The following is a 16346-nucleotide window of genomic DNA, read 5'->3' as shown; positions in this document are numbered from 1 at the left end:
ATGTCTGCCCCCAGTCCATAGTTCCGTAACTCTTCCATCCACTGTCACCACATCCAGATTGAGATATTTTTAATACTAGAGCTTTACCCTAGTATTCCTTCAACAATTCCATTGACCCCCATTAGCAGTGCAAGCAAACTATGATCTATGAACCTTACCTACAGTATGATATGTAAGGTAATAGGTGAACAGTGTGCAAACAAGGAAAAAGGTTCAGTACCCAAGTGTTGGCTCCCCAACACCTAAGTAATAACTGAAAAATGTATCATATTAGTATATATGTTAGTAGTGATTTAAGCATTACATCACTGTAAATGGCTGCTTCCACATATCTATTTATGATTACACAAATCCTGGAAACGCTTCTTGCACTGGCCATTCATATGGCATACCTGTTCTCATTTACATAGCAAATGTCCATGGATACAGAGTGTATACAAAAACCTAATAATAGACCATGGGTTGGTCTGAACAGTTAAAAAGGGCAACTTGAAAGAGACTTTAGGAATGTGCTGTGACTCTCAGTGGTAAAATCGTACACATCCAGAAGTTATATTATTAAAGGTAAGTGTCTAACATTCAGATTCTATTACTGTACTTAAAAGGGTTGTTCACCTTTGCGTTAACTTTTAGTATGATGTAGAGGGTGATATTCTGAGACAATTTGCAATTGGTTTTTTTAATTTTTTTATTATTTGTGTCTTTTTGAGTTATTTAGCTTTTTATTCAGCAGCTCTCCAGTTTGCAATTTCAGCCATCTAGTTGCTAGCAACCATGCACTGATTTGATAAAGAGTCTGGAATATGAATAGGAAATGGGTTGAATAGAATGATGAAAAGTAGCAATAACAATACATGTGTAGCCTTACAGACATTTGTTTTTTTAGATGAGGTCAGTGACCCCCATTTGAAAGCTGGAAAGAGTTCAAAAACGATAAAGAAAAAATGAAGACCAATTGAAAGGTTGCTTAGATTTAGCCATTCTATAACATATTAAAAGTCAACTTGAACCACCCCTTTAACTACATGGTAGTTATACACTATTTTTTTTTATAGTTTTTTAATTACTTACCACCTTCTTCTGACTTTTCTAATGGGGGTCTAATGTAAGGTTAAACTGTAATTGTTATTGCTAATTTTCATTGCTTGTCTTTCTATTCAGGCCCTCTCCCATTTATATTCCAGTCTCTTATTCAAATTAATGTGTGGTTGCTAGCGTAATTTGGACTAAAATAACTCAAAAACCACAAATAATAAAAATGAAAACCAATTGCAAATGGTCTTAGAATATCACTCTCTACATTACACTTAACTTAAAGATTAACAACCCCTTCTCCACATTATAAAGTAATGTCATAGGGCTGTTGTACTGCCCTAGTCTGCTCCCCTTGTGTTAATGGCAAGTAAATGTATAAGTTTAACATAAGATACCATACGTAGACGTTTTTATGTGTTTTAATTTTAGGGACTTCCACTTAGGTTTTCCTTTTCATTTTTTTGCAAAAATCCCCATAAAATCAATATGATTCAGTTTTATACATAAATGATTATCCCTTACTGATATACATACAGTATATTTCTCAGCACTTTACATCATTCACTTCAGTCCCTGCCACAGTGGTGCTTACAAACCAATGACATTCACACATGCTAGGGTCAAATTTATGCAGAGCCACCTATCTTACATGTTTTTGTGACCTCTGGAGTTTAATGATAGTGGTTGATCCCACAAATATCTTCAATAGGATCTAACACACATCAACTTAATTTATTGTATGGAAATTTATGTTAAGATTTTCTACTTACAATGTATTTTTTTCCTAGATTGCCACACTGCTCCCTGAGCTATGTTGGGTTTTCAGGCAGTGTAGTTAGCTGATTGTGTTAACATAAAACTTGCAATCACTAGCTAAACTACCAGTAAAACTAAACATGAAAGTGCTGTCTGAAGTTCCTGGGAAAATTCTAACTTCTTAACTAGAGGATTCCTCATTGTTGATCATATGTATTGTTTAATCTGGGACTGTGCTGGACTGCTAATGAAACACTTTTCAAAATGTTTACATTGATTAAAAAAACATATCTAAGTTTAAACTATTGTATGATGGTACAGCATGGAGTGTTATAATTCAAACAAGATGGAGGATATTATCAGTCTAGTTACCAGGCAGTGTAATTAGATGATTTGATTTAATATCAATCACTAACTACACAGCTAGGTTAAGAGGACTAAAATGCATCAATGGAACCTTTTCAAGGAAAATGAATAACATTTTTTAAGAAGATTCGACAATAGCAAAAGTTTACTTTCCACTGTTACTGCTGTTGATGTAGTAACTCCATAAGGGTAGATTTTCAATATCATAATTAATTTTATTGCTGCTCTTTTTTTTATGTTCTATACATATTTAGTATCAACAGGCTTTTTTTGCATAAGGCATATTGGGTAGAAGTTACCATAATTGTCTGTCACTTGTTGAACTGCAGAATAAAAAATTTGAAAAATATTTTTTTGTAATAACAATCTTTTATACTTTTTTGCATTTTAGAACACATTGGATTATGTAGTATTAGCAAATTGCAGAAAATATTCAATCATTATTAACATCAGTGGAGTTTACAGTCTTATTCTCTTACCATATGCAAATACACACATGCTTCCAGTTTCATCAGAAGCTACTGTACTTGCCTCTTACAAATGCAGCACCATCAGTTAACTCTTTAACACACCTTTACTTCTATGTTCAGGGCCCAGAATATCCAAGTAATTGTCATGACATAGTGGTCAAACCATGAGAACTGTAAATATTGGCTATTCACTGGAGTGACAGATTTTATTGTCCTGTCCACACTTGAGCGTTTTGAGTATTGGGTTATTGCTGGGCCCATAGTGGGTGCTCTCTCATTTTGAGAGATTAAGTAATTATTTACAACTATGCTACAAATTCATTTTTGGATCTAATTCATTTTAAAAAAAGTCAGTCCATGGACCCAGGGGTAGAAACATAGGGAAAACAGACTCAGAACTGCTGGGAGAGAGACCAGCTGTTATATATGTGTGTACAAAACAAAAAAATTCTGTGGCTCAGTTATAAACATAGTTGATAACTTGCATTAGTACATTTGCCAGGAGTAACTAGTCAGGCCTTTGTTTTCATTTTTCCAGCTTGGTGTGTCTGTTGTAGGGTTTAAGAAGGATTTAAAGCTATGGTGCTTGATAACATCTGTTTACTACTGCCCAAACAACATCTATAATTAAATGAATACAAGGATAGGCTCTTAGCACATGCATTTTTCAGCTGACAGACAACTGTCCAACCCAGTGAAGGAGCTAGTGATTAGTATTAATGGAAACGTCTACTGGTGACCAGGGCCACTGAGCCAACAAAGTGATTTGTGAAACTCAGCTTAGGTGGCAGCACCCGACTAGTTACTGGTAACTTTAAGAGCTGAATTTCTGGTTTTCAAACTAGAAATTAGTCTCTTCTAGTGTAGAGAGTACAATTACGCTAGCATCCTAGCCCCCCTGGACCCCTCTGCTGCCTTTTTGATCCCCCACAACAGCAAGCTGCCTCAGCAGAGGGGCCACAATCACTCCTGCAGGTGATGCATTTTTTCGGCCATAAAACTTACATTTGTGTGTTTCCAAGCTGAAATTTGAATTTGACCAGGTAGTTTTCATTAAAACTAATGCCAAGGAGCTTGTTATTAGTTTTCAGGTCAGGTGGCATGTATATACACACAGACACACACACACACACAATGATATATATATATATATATATATATATATATATATATATATATATATATATATATATATATATATATATATATCTGTCTCACTGAGCAGCCAAAAGCATTTTTTTTTTTCACCTAGCCAATGTAACCTACTGTTTAATTCACATCACTGCTACTAAGGAAACTCCTAACAAAGTTTGTGCTTCGTTACTATGATTAAGCATCCCTTACAATTAGTGACTCTTACTGTCTCTTACCTGCCTGTCCAGGAGAATGAGTCAGATGCTGTGTGTCCTGCATGCCTTTTGCTTCATCGACGGCCCCTTAAAATAAACACATCCGGGAAAAATGGTCTTTTTTAACTTTGCCAGTGGAGTTTCGATGTGTAAACTTTTTCATCTAAAGTAGATTTAAAAAACTGGGGCTTTGTGGCCTAATATTTAGTCATGTGAAATTGAAAGGCAGCTCCTAGGCCAATTTGGTCACTGGTTGCTAAAGAAACCCTGGCTGACGGATGCCTTTTCTTTATGGTGCAAGCCCAGACTTGCCTAGAGATCTCATTTTAATCTTAGTAAGAATGCTTTGCTTACATTTGGTGTCTGATAAATATGGATAACTATGTTTAGTGAATTAAGGTCAGTTTTAGCATCGCAAGTTGAAGAATCTGTTTGAATGTTTTGTTTGGACCATGTTTCTTAAATTAGTCTGCAGTGAACCCTTAAATGATGCCTATTTGGAAGACATAGAAGTAGACTTAGATATATGCAGATATCCTCTACCAAACAAGTGCAATAAGGTGAATTCTAGCTCACAACATGTATCCGGCAGATGTTCAACAGAATCCACTACCACATCCAACCATTGTTACTACTAAAAAGGTTGAATCTGTGTCACTAAACAGTTACAGAGGATGGGAAAAAGGATGAGGACTAATTTTTAAAAATCACAATGAAATAAAAATGAGACACAATTAAGCATTGATGTTCATGAGTACCGTTTATACTCGTGTATAAGCCGACCCGCATATAAGCCGAGGTACCTAATTCTCCTAAGAAAACTGGAAAAATTTATTGACTCGTGTATAAGCCTAGGGGTGAGAAATTATTTTAGGACATGGCCAATTTAAAGCTTTAACGTTGCTGCTTACTCACTGATCTGAAGCATGCACTGACTCCTCCATGCTGCTGCACATACTTCTCCCCCCTCCTCGCTTAATTCTGCTCCAGCCCCTCCCCTCTCAGCTCTTGTCAATCAGTCCTCCCTCTCAAATGACAATGGTAGCTCACAAACTTACACGGAGGGTTAAAGGAGAAGTAAACTGCCGCCTCCTTTCCCCCTATTTCGAGGCTGCAGCGTCCCAGGGCACGTCACAAAGGGAGAAGACGCGCGCCTCCGCTCCCTGTACAGGTGCGTGCTTGTATCACAGAGTGAGCGCGCACCTCATCCACGTCTCGAGCGCTCCTCTTCTAAACTCTTGTGCGCTCCTACGCGCAATATGGCAATGCGCACACAGTACTGAGTACTGAGTGACGAGAGCTGAGAGGGGAGGGGCTGAGGGCTAAGGAAGCCACGAGCGGGGAGAAGTATGGGCAGCACGGAGTTGTCACTGCACACTTCAATCAGTGAGTAAGCGGCAACCTTTTTTAGCTGACCCGCGTATAAGCCGAGGTAGAGTTTTTCATCACATTTTGGGTGCTGAAAAACTCGGCTTATACGCGAGTATATACGGTATACCTTCATCATTATTAGGGATGCACTAATAACTGAACTGAATATAGTATATGGTTTGGGATTCGGCCAGGATTTTGACTTTTTCAGCAGGATTCGGATTTGGCCGAATGAAGGATTCGGGGGTTCGGCTGAATCCAAAATATTGGATTCGGTGCATCCCTTATTATGATTACTGTTAACAGTGATTACATTTTAAGCAGTACTTTATTGTTTGGTAATACATAAGTCATGCCCCAGTAGCGCATTCTCTAAGAAGAGAAGCTAAACCAGGACAGAGCATACATTCATCAATTAGTTGTGCTTATCTTATAATTTAAGATTCATATAGGCTGGGCCTTTAATGTGAAATTCACACATGCACACTAGTTTCAGTTAAATCAGGAATCCATTAACTTGTCTGTATGTTTAGAGAATGAGAAGAAACCAGAAAAGCAACACATTTTATTAGAAATTGAAGAGCCAACCAGAAATCATCCTATATTGTGTCTAGCCCAGACTATATAGCACTCCCTGCCAGTAAATTGCTTTCTGATAGGAACAGATAATTAACCCTTTGTAAGAGATAGCAAAGCTTATTTTGGACCCCAGAAAGCCCAAAGTAATAAGCCAAGTACGCTATCCCCTGCTCTTCTCATTTTCATTAGTGCTCCCACCTCATATTAATAACCAGTTACCTGCAGAAATAGTTGCAAATAAAGTTGCTATATTACACTTTAATTTGTTATTCTTTTAATGGTGTCACTCTTGTTTGCTCTCTTTTATTGGTAGCAAGAGAAAAGAATACTGTATGTGAAGAAGGTGTTGCAGGAAACAGAGATGATGACTCATTGTTTCTTTGGAGAACCAACGTAATCCATTGTGTGACAGTATTCGGCGCAAAGGCCCCAGGCTTGCCTGGGCATGTAGGGAATGCAGCAATGGTAGAAAGTTTGTAATATCTTTACTGGATGTGCTTCACTTCCTCTAATGATGTCTCTCAACACAAGTTAATCTTTGTGAATCTGTGAATATCCAATATAGAGTGGGTTAGTTGCTGGGGACATAGGGCAAGTGACATATTTGATGTTACACGAATCTACTTTGTCAATACTATTCTTTATTTGTTGAGGTCTCTCTAAAAAATAGCAAAGAAATTATATATGTTTTACTTATTTAGATGTTCCTGCCCACACGTCCTGACTTCAGACAAAATACCAATTCCGGACACATTAGAGCAGGGGTCCCCAACCTTTTTTTTTACTTGTGAGCCAAATTTAAATGTAAAAAGACTTGAAGAGCAACACAACCATGAAAAAGTCTTTGGGGATGCCAAAAAAGGGCTGTGATTGGCTGTTTGGTAGCCTCTGCATGGACTGGTAGCCTACAGGAGGCTCTGATTGGCAGTACATCTGATTTTATGCAACCAAAATTGCCTTCTAGACAAGAATTCAAAAACAAGCACCTGCTTTGAGGTCACTGGGTGCAACATCCAAGGGGTTGATGAGCGACATGTTGCTCGCGAGCTACTGGTTGGGGACCACTGCATTAGAGGAATACAGCATCCATGGTCACTACAACTGTTCTTCCTCCAATGTGATGTATTTAATACAATGCACTAAATGCATAACAGGGGGACCATATATAGGAGAGACAATTTAAAATTTTAAAACAGATAATGAAAGAAAAGTGTGGGAATACAAATTAATGGAAACTTTCAATTCTCTGAAGAATGGACTAAATCTGGGCCTTGGATTTATGGCTAATTATGTGGACTAAGAAAGGACTGCACCAGGTAAGAAATACCAACATGTCTGGATATGGACTAAGAGATCATATGGAATTCCTTTGATTCAACACTCCAATAATTCAGCCCTAATATATTCTCAGCCTCTTTGACCCACATTATCTTGTACCTTATCTGCTTGTCTCTTGCAGATCCCCTCGTAAATGACTTTGACACCTTACACATAGATTGATATTCCTTTTTGTTGGTCATTTGACCTATGAGCTGAATCTTGTACCAGATAACACTGCAACGTCATTGAAATCATCTTGAAAAAGGAACTAAAATGTTCTGAAAGCTTGCTATGATAATATTATTTAGCCAATAATGGTATCACCTTTATACCACTTTTGTTTTGTTTTTTATTTCAAAAGGGTTGCCCTGTAACCCTCTTGGTCTTGTAACCAACAACAGAATCTGACACATTTGCTTGCATAACTCCAGTCTCATGCTAATTTTTTCTTTGGGTTAATTTATGAACCAAACTTGCACATTTTGCTTCATTTGCCACCTCATCATTAGTGCAGCACTTGTATAAGTGGACATCTGGTAGCATAGAGCCCTGGTTTATGAGGAAAGCAAAGCTATAAAATAGGAGTTTATGTATTGTAAATCCTAATAAAATCATCGAAACTGCTGTTTGGTGTGTGGTATTGGTCCATATTTCAAGCCTCTGCTTCCATGAAGATGGATGAGATAATATTAATTCCTGGGCCTCATCTATAAGTATAATGAGACTGATAGCAATGATGATGGCACATATGGGGATATTGAGCGTTTTGCCATGGCAATGTTTATTAGCTCCATGAGTAAGGGGGAAGGACAAAATGCTTAAAAGTTCCCACAATTCACTTGACAAGTGACAGGTACCTCACATGCAAAATGGAACAATTTTTTGTCCTTGTCTGCTGCTGTAGAAAATGATATACATATATGGAATCCATTATCTAGAAACTTTTGTTATCCAGAAACCACAGAATTATGAATCCAAATTTTAGGATTTATCATTTCCTTTTTTCTCTGTAATAATAAAACAGTACCTTGTTCTTGATCCAAACTAACATATAATTAATTCTTATTAGAGACAAATGAATCGTATTGGGATTATTTCATTTTACATGATTTTCTAGTAGACCAAAGGTATGAAGATCCAAATTACAGAAACATTTTATACCCCAGGTCCTGAGCATTCTGGATAACAGGTCCCATACCTGTATAAACAAATGTGGGGTCAATATTAACTCCGATTCTGGCTTCTTAGCCAGGGTCCTCATCAGGCATGGGTGAAGGGGTCATTATCCTATAGGGTAATTCTATACCATTAGTTAATTTTCTGGCCCTGTACTTACTAAATACACTGTATTTAGTGGGGTGCAGGCAGCATTTACTTGTCTATGATATAACGCAAACATCATATTGGTTTCTGTGGACTACTAAAACGGGACCAAATTTTTCATAACTTCTGTTGTATCTTAAAGGGGTTCACCGTTAAATTAACTTTTAATATGATGTAGAGTGTGGTATTCTGAGACAATATGCAATTAGTTTTAATTTTGTATTGTTTGTGGTTTTAGCTTTGTATTCATCAGCTCTCCAGTCTACAATTTCAGCAATATGGTTGCTAGGGTCTAAATTACCCTAGCAACCATGCATTGATATGAATAAGGGACTGGAATATGAATAAGAGAGGGCCTGAATAGAAAGATAAGTAATGAAAAGTAGCAATTGCTATACATGTGAAGTTTTACAGAGCATTTGCTTTTAGATGGGTTCACTGACCCCCATTTAAAAGCTGGATACAGTCAGAAGAAGCAGGCAAATAATTCATAAATTATGAAAAAGAAAAAAATGAAGGCCAATGGAAAAGTTGTTTAGAATTAGTCATTCTATAAAATACTAAAAGTTAAATGGTATTGCTGCTATTAAGTATATTGGGTTAGTTTCTGTGTGTCCTTTGAGTCTGACATACTGTAATCCAATGGTATATATTTTGCTTTCCCCTAATATAGAGCTTTACAGAAAACTGCTTGGCAGTTTCCAACTTTAAATCTGATTATTACAGCCCTCTGGTGGTATGATGCAAGTAATGCATACACAATTTTCATGTAAAGGTGAATGATTACTGTTGCAAGTCCAAGATGTAAAAGCCCTGACAGATCTACACAAAAACTGCACGCTGGGGCTCTGACAATTCATTACAGTGATCTGGGGTTTCCATTGTCCCTATATTCAGTTAATGATAAATGGAACGTCCTGTTAGTGCACTTGAAGCTGCCCAGTGTCGCATAGAAAATTAGAGGTCTGTAGTGAAATGCATTAAGATGCAAAGAGCGACACATATGTAAATGCCTGTATCTAAGAGCCCTTAGATTATAGACACACACACACGGTTAATTACTTTCTATATAGGCATGTGCCCTTGGTGTAAAAAATGCCTTTTCACCTTGAACCTTTGCAAATAACTCCCTGTGCCAAGGCAAGTTGTGCACACCTTGGGTGACCTGTTTTAAAATGTGTCTAAACCAAAGGTGTTGTAGTCCTGTTTCACTTTTGGTGTCATTTAATGTTGTCAGCAGCAGTATCAAATGTGTAATGATAATATGCCATATCCTTTATATATATATATATATATAATGGGGAAGGCTACATATCTGATACAAACTGTAGCAAAGTCAGACAGTCACAGTAAGAAAAACTCAATTTCTTTAGACAGCTACCCGTCACTAGTATGGCATGGCCCATGGCCCTATAAAATATTTTTGTTAACGTTGCTCGTCCTGCAATTAAATTACATCCTGCTCTGTAAGTAGCTGAAAGAGTTAATGGCAGAACGCAATGCCCACAATCACAGATATGCAGAACACCTGTTGTGTAGGAAATGTGCAGCACTAAGACTATTTAATCCTGAATGTGGCAGTTACTCTTTTGCAAAGGAAGCTTTCACTCAGGTTGGTTTGGAGTGGTCTAGTTGTAGTATAGCATCAGTGTGGGGTTTTTTTGGTAAGCAAAACGTTAATCATGTTTAAACTTTTGGTTTCAGCTGAAAAACAATTATGGTGCTGGGAGAGAATGCAATGTAGTTTAACTGCTGAAATTCACTAAATCCAAGTAGTTTTCTTTGGTTATAACTGTCAGATGTGGTGTTTTTTGTCTTGGCAACTGCTTCTTGTTTTAACTATAGGATCCTTGTTCTTCCAGTTGGGACTGTCCCTTACAGACGAGCGTTTGAAGCTGCGCTCCCCTGCATTCTGTTTTTATGCGTTCAGCCACAGGGGAGCGCAGGAGTAGACGCATTCAGTTTTTTTCAATGGGGCTGTACTCACAGGCGCATGTAGGCATTGAACGCAGGTTGAGCCGCAAAATGCTGCATTTTTCCTGCGTTTGGCGCCTACATGCGCCTGTTTGAGTACAGCCCCACTGAAAAAAACTGAATGCGTCTACTCCTGTGATCCCCTGCGGCTGAACACATAAAAATGGAACGCAGGGGAGCGCAGCCAATGTGAACTGAAATGTGTTTTTAGCAATTCTCTTAACTCTGCTGCCTATGGGATGGCTTACACGAATGAATCAACTCCAATTTTGAACAGTATGAGTAGTAACATAGTTTCAAAAGCTCCTTTAATCTGTAGGACACGTGTTCTAGAGGGAAAGGACCAACTTGAAAAGGCCCTAATAACTTCTTACCTGTAGGGGTTGGAGTGTGTAACAAGTCTTTGCAAAATGTGGTGTATTTACAACTGGGGTTTTTATATTGTGGTAACCTGTCAACAAAATATGTGTCTTATGCCAGGAAAGAGCCACCAACCAGACCTATCGCTTTTTTTTTTTTTTTTTTTTACTGCAGCTCAAGAGTAAATGGAACTCCTGGCCTTGTCAAACCCTCCCCCCCCCATATGCTAACTATAAAAACTATATCCACTCCAGATAACTATAAAGTTTGTTCAATGCATTGTGCCTTAAAGAACATTAGACATGTGACACACAAGCAATTGTTTTAAAGACCTAGAGGGCCAAGTTAGGCTTATATGTAACAACTTTACAGTACGGATTATTGTAGGAAAATATATAGTGCAAAAGTACCCCCTCTTGTAAAATATATAGTGAATAAAGTACCCCCTCTTGTAAAATAAAAGGATATTATAAGTTACCGAGGAGTTTCATGACCATATAAAAACACGAGGCCGAAGGCCGAGTGTTTTTATACAGGTCATGAAACTCCGAGGTAACTTATAATATCCTCATATTTCACAACTGGGGGTACTTTATTTATTATAATACACAAGTTTCAGTGAGTCATGTGACAGAAATGACATCAGAACTCACCGTTTATAACTGATGACATCAGAACTCACCGTTTATAAGGATATAATTTACAAGATATTCATGGCTTTTGTGTATTATAAGGATTATATTAGTTACTGAGGAGTTCTATGACCATATAAAAGCATGAGGCTTGAGACAGAGTGGTTTTTATACAGGTCATGGAATTCTGAGGTGACTTCTAATATCCTACAGAGGGGACTTTATTATAATACACAAGTTTCAGTGAGTTGTGTGACAAATTACTTCACTAAGCACCATTTATAAGGATATAATTTACAGGATATTCATGGCTCTTGTGTGTTTTATATGTAAATTAATGCAAAAGTGTTAATCTGACACATTGCATTATAGAAAGGCACTAGAACAATTCTAGTCCATTCTACAAGTACAGGACTATACTAATATCTCTGTGGCCCTGCAATATTTATATTCTTCAAACCCTCTTCATGCTGGTACAGTTATATCGAAGTTGCTGTTCTACAACACACTGCTGCTCTTGGTTGTACTTCCTCAATATAATTAAGTAGTTAAATCGGGTTGAAAAAAGTCAGTCCATAAAGTTCAACCCCTCCAAATGAAAACCCAGCATCCATACACATCCCTCCATATTTTCACATAAATACGAACTATAGAATTTAATATCGAAATAGCCTTGATATTATGTCTGTCCAAGAAATCATCCAAGCCACTCTTAAAGGCATTAACTGAATCAGCCATCACAACATCACCCGGCAGTGCATTCCACAACCTCACTGTCCTGACTGTGAAGAACCCCCTACGTTGCTTCAAATGAAAGTTCTTTTCTTCTAGTCTGAAGGGGTGGCCTCTGGTACGGTGATCCACTTTATAGACAAATAGCAGGGGACCTTTTTACCCATAATGTCCTCTAATGTACTTGTAAAGTGTAATCCTGTCCCCTTGCAAGCGCCTCTTTTTCCAGAGAAAAAAAACTCAACTTTGACAGTCTACCCTCATAATTTCATCTTCCATCCCTCTAACAAGTTTAGTTGCACGTCTCTTATTTATATCCTTCTTAAGGACTGGAGCCCAAAACTGCACTGTCAATGTATAAGACCTAGCAAGGGAGTGACTGCCTGCTAGGAAGGCTAGTAGTAACCCCCTTTAGCTGACTTGCATTCATGTTGCTGGGGTTTCCCTGCTTTAATGAAATATTGTTGGGTTAAATTGTTAAGACTGTTCACTTATTGTGTAGAACTGCAACTATCTGAGCTGGATTAAAACTTGTCTGTATTGCAAACCTTTTAACGAACACCCATCTGCATTCCAGCTTTTCCATCCTCTGTGCTGTTGTCAGAAAGTAACCATGAAAGAAGAAATTGCCGCCACTGTTGTGTTCCTGACAATGCTGGTGAAAAAGCACAAGCAGCTGAGCAAGCAGAAAATTGAAAAATTTGCAGCTAAATTAACAACTATATTATTTGCAAAATATAAGAATCATTGGTATGCTGAAAACCCAATGAAAGGACAAGCCTTCCGGTAAGATGGGTCCAGGAAAGGTGCAAATGGTCTTGCTACAGGATTGCACACATCTGGAATGGGTTTTCCATTTATTGGCCTGCTCCTTCACTTTAGTTTCTTGCAGAATGCCAAGTCACCCAGTTGGCATACATTGGGCATTTTGTATGTTCTATACTGGCTTTCAGTATTTTTATAAACTATGGGAGAATCACCCTTCCCTCTATCTCTTTCTTCATAAAAACATTATTGCATATGTGTACCTAGCAATGAAAGGATTGTGTGTGTGTGTGTGTGTATTTTTTTTTTTATTTAAATGGGTTTTAGCCATGTTACTTTTATTAATATTGTAGACTTCTCCTAAAGGTGTATGTAGGCTGCTATGTGTGGGTGTTAAGGAAGGGCGTCTTCATGGTAACCATAGTGCAAAGGCGGGGAAAACTCGGTAGGTAGATACGTGCTTGGGATGCATCATGGCTTCCTGCAAATGGGCTCCATTGTTCACTCGCTGTCTGCATAATCAGCCTAACAGATAACTTAATCAACAACTGTGGCATGATCTTGCCATTATTTTTCTCTTTTGTAATTTTCTCCTTTCTGTAAAGCTGTATAAGGATTAACACGTACCAAGCTATAGACGCAGTCTTTGAGAAAGCATGTGCTGAAAGTAACGTGGACTTCAATGACCTTGGCCTGCCAAAGGAGATGACTATATGGGTTGATCCATTTGAAGTGTGCTGCAGGTAGGCACTATAGGATGAACATTGTTTTGTTTAAGTGGCTGAAGTAACTGAGGCTATTTCCCTTTAGGTATGGGGAAAAAAATGATCCCTTTACAATTGCAAGCTTCAAAGGGAAAGATGGCTATAATGCACCTAAAAGAATTAGCCATGCTGTTGAGAAGGCAACATCTGATTATTATTCAGGCACCTCTTCTGATGAAGAACTGACCAACAAAGAGCCAAAGACTATTCCTAAAGTTAGCAATCCCAACAGTATTTACCAGGTAATATGGAAATGTTTAACTACAAATCACTGTGGTAGGTATCGACTATTTCTATAGGTATAATATTTTTTCCTGCAGAATTAAAGGAACATCTGCCATGGAATATTCTGAATGTCTGCTGGTACACTCACAATAACAAATGCAATGTGGAGGGGTAAAATATTTAGCAAAATTTACTGCCCTCTTAATAGGAACCAATTTCCTTTCCTAGGTTCCCCTAAGGTGGCATGGCTATTTGCACTATAGGTCATGATCTACCAATGCATTTCTGGAAACTGCAGTGGGTTTTTTCATTTAACTAGTTAAAGCTATTTAAGCTTGTCCTTAAACTTTATAGCAGATGCACATATATGGCCCTCAAACAGAGACACTGCCTTCTAGATGTGTTTGAGTTCATAAACGGCTGGCTTAATTAATGGCTACTAGTCTCAATGTTCAGTCAAACTGTAAATAATCTGTAGAAGCTAGATGATATTTGTTACATTATTTCTAAAAGATAATTTCCTTATATATTCTAATGCTGGGGGGGGTGTATATTTACCATAAGCGATTCAGGTGTCTACAGGACATCCCAACACAATTATGAAAGTTCTTTCTTACCAAAGCCAGTTTACGTTGTCCTTTTTACTTAAGTAGTTACTCACGAAGACTTCTCACTATGTCTTATCCTAGTGTGCAGACTACTCTCAAGCCATTCCATCTTGGTCCCAGTATCCTCGCAGAAAGAACTATCAGAATAATGGGTATCCTCAGAATCCACCTATGCCCTATTATCCACAACAAAAAGCTTACAAAGCCTTCAGACAGTCTTCTGCCTTTTCAGGCCCTCGTGTTGATAGATACCATTGGGTGAACATGAAACGCTCAGCCATATCATAGCACTTACTGTATTTGTTTTTAACGCATGAAATGTTTTTATGAAGAACTTTTAAATTATTTTATATGTATGTTTGTCATGCTCCAAACTAGCCAATGGCTATTTAAAAAAAAAATAAAAAAAAATTAAGTAGCTTGTTTTATTAATAAGCAGTTGTTTCTGATTATTATGAACTTGGCATTAGGCATAAAGAGCATCTTGTAGACGAAAAATATGCATGCTGTGAAACTAGCACATAACATCTCTTCCCTTTAAGACATGCCTTACCCTTCATGTAATCCTTAAAGAAGTGGTTGTAACCACCCTTTTGGAGTACAGCTACATGAGCATTTTTAACTGCGATAGCATTCATTCTGACGCACTGAGATGAATCGCATGCGTCTTGTCGGATGCGCAGAGTCTAAGGTAAGTAATGGGAATATCAGACGTTGGTGTGTGCATTCAACAGTTATGTCTGATACACTCATCATTAACGTACCAGAAGTTCCTATTTCATACCTTGGATTCGGTGCATCCACTGTGATGCCTGCGATTTTATCTCGGCATGCCGGCGCAAATGCTATAGCAATAAAAGTGCTCATGTAGTTCTACTCTTAGACTATCTAACTTGACACATGGCAAGGGATTAAACTTTAAAGAGGGGGGGGGGGGTTTAAATTTGCTATCTGTGGTGGAAGTCTGGGTATTGGCTGCTCCTCATTCAGCATTTATACACATGGCCCAGAATCCAGCTGTAAGCTATATCCTCTATTGCTTTTGACACAGTTGATTACCTTCTCTAGTTCGTCTCTTGTTCAATATGACCCTGCCTTGTTCTGGTTCTATTTTTCAAATCACATTGCCTCCTACAGTAGCATTTAATCTTAACCACCTGCATGCTGCTCATACTCGTACCTCATTTCCCATTCTCGGCCCAGGTCTCTTGTTGCTTTCAAGAAGAGATCAGCTGTCTCTGCTTGGATGTCCCTGCAGCCTTATATATGACTCTAAGACTGATGACTTTCTTTCATAAGTAATAACAGCAGAATGGAAGAGTAGCACAACACCGTTTTTGTTGCAGGTGGGGAGCTTCCCCATTTATTTTTCACCACCAGTAGATCAATGTTTCGGGGGGGGTTTTCACCCACCCTTCAAGATTCTTTCATCAGTAACATCCCAGAAGTCTGTTATTGCTAAGAATTCCTTTCACCCCTTCTCACCTGTCTTGTACTTGTGCCCAGGGATATTGTAACTAATCCCTATAACCTTAATGAAATAAATGCAATTTATTTGAAAATGTCTAGTCCAGATCATATACTCTAAAAATATTTGCAGTTAGTGTAACTCCATGCAAGACTTTGTAGGATTGGATTGACAATAATCTTCCTAAAAGTTTGATGTTGCATGAGTTAAGAATATGTCATGACGGATGCAAAGAAATTTGAAAGTCAA

General features: G+C 37.9%; 2 protein-coding genes across 5 annotated transcripts in view; one reads left to right on the top strand and one right to left on the bottom strand.

Annotated features, from left to right (window-relative positions):
- Nucleotides 1-4229, bottom strand: part of LOC108696483 (cilia- and flagella-associated protein HOATZ-like) — a 43234-nt gene extending 39005 nt beyond the window's left edge. Inside the window, exon 1 of the mRNA XM_041569287.1 lies at nucleotides 3998-4229. Within this exon, the coding sequence (XP_041425221.1) occupies nucleotides 3998-4040 (43 nt within the window). The 5' untranslated portion in view covers nucleotides 4041-4229. The remainder of the gene's footprint in view (nucleotides 1-3997) is intronic.
- A 5901-nt stretch (nucleotides 4230-10130) lies between these two features.
- btg4.L (BTG family member 4 L homeolog) lies at nucleotides 10131-15061 on the top strand. Of its 4 annotated transcripts, none has more exons than XM_018224328.2 (5): nucleotides 10131-10181; nucleotides 12845-13053; nucleotides 13638-13775; nucleotides 13843-14038; nucleotides 14711-15061. In XM_018224328.2, exons 2-5 carry the CDS (start codon nucleotides 12881-12883, stop codon nucleotides 14915-14917), a joined length of 714 nt encoding a protein of 237 aa, XP_018079817.2. In that variant the 5' UTR covers nucleotides 10131-10181; nucleotides 12845-12880; the 3' UTR covers nucleotides 14918-15061.
- The last annotated feature ends 1285 nt before the right edge of the window (nucleotides 15062-16346 follow it).

The sequence above is a fragment of the Xenopus laevis genome, chromosome 7L (genome assembly GCF_017654675.1).
Source record: "Xenopus laevis strain J_2021 chromosome 7L, Xenopus_laevis_v10.1, whole genome shotgun sequence".
In the NCBI taxonomy this organism is placed as follows: domain Eukaryota; kingdom Metazoa; phylum Chordata; class Amphibia; order Anura; family Pipidae; genus Xenopus; species Xenopus laevis.
This window is presented reverse-complemented; position numbering and strand designations above follow the sequence as displayed.

Bases quoted from the DNA above. Each gene is read 5' to 3' on its own strand.
- btg4.L (XM_018224328.2), top strand. From the start codon at position 12,881: ATGAAAGAAGAAATTGCCGCCACTGTTGTGTTCCTGACAATGCTGGTG. The intron at 13,054-13,637 runs GTAAGATGGGTC...CTTTCTGTAAAG, and splicing joins ATGAAAGGACAAGCCTTCCG to CTGTATAAGGATTAACACGT. The intron at 13,776-13,842 runs GTAGGCACTATA...ATTTCCCTTTAG, and splicing joins CCATTTGAAGTGTGCTGCAG to GTATGGGGAAAAAAATGATC.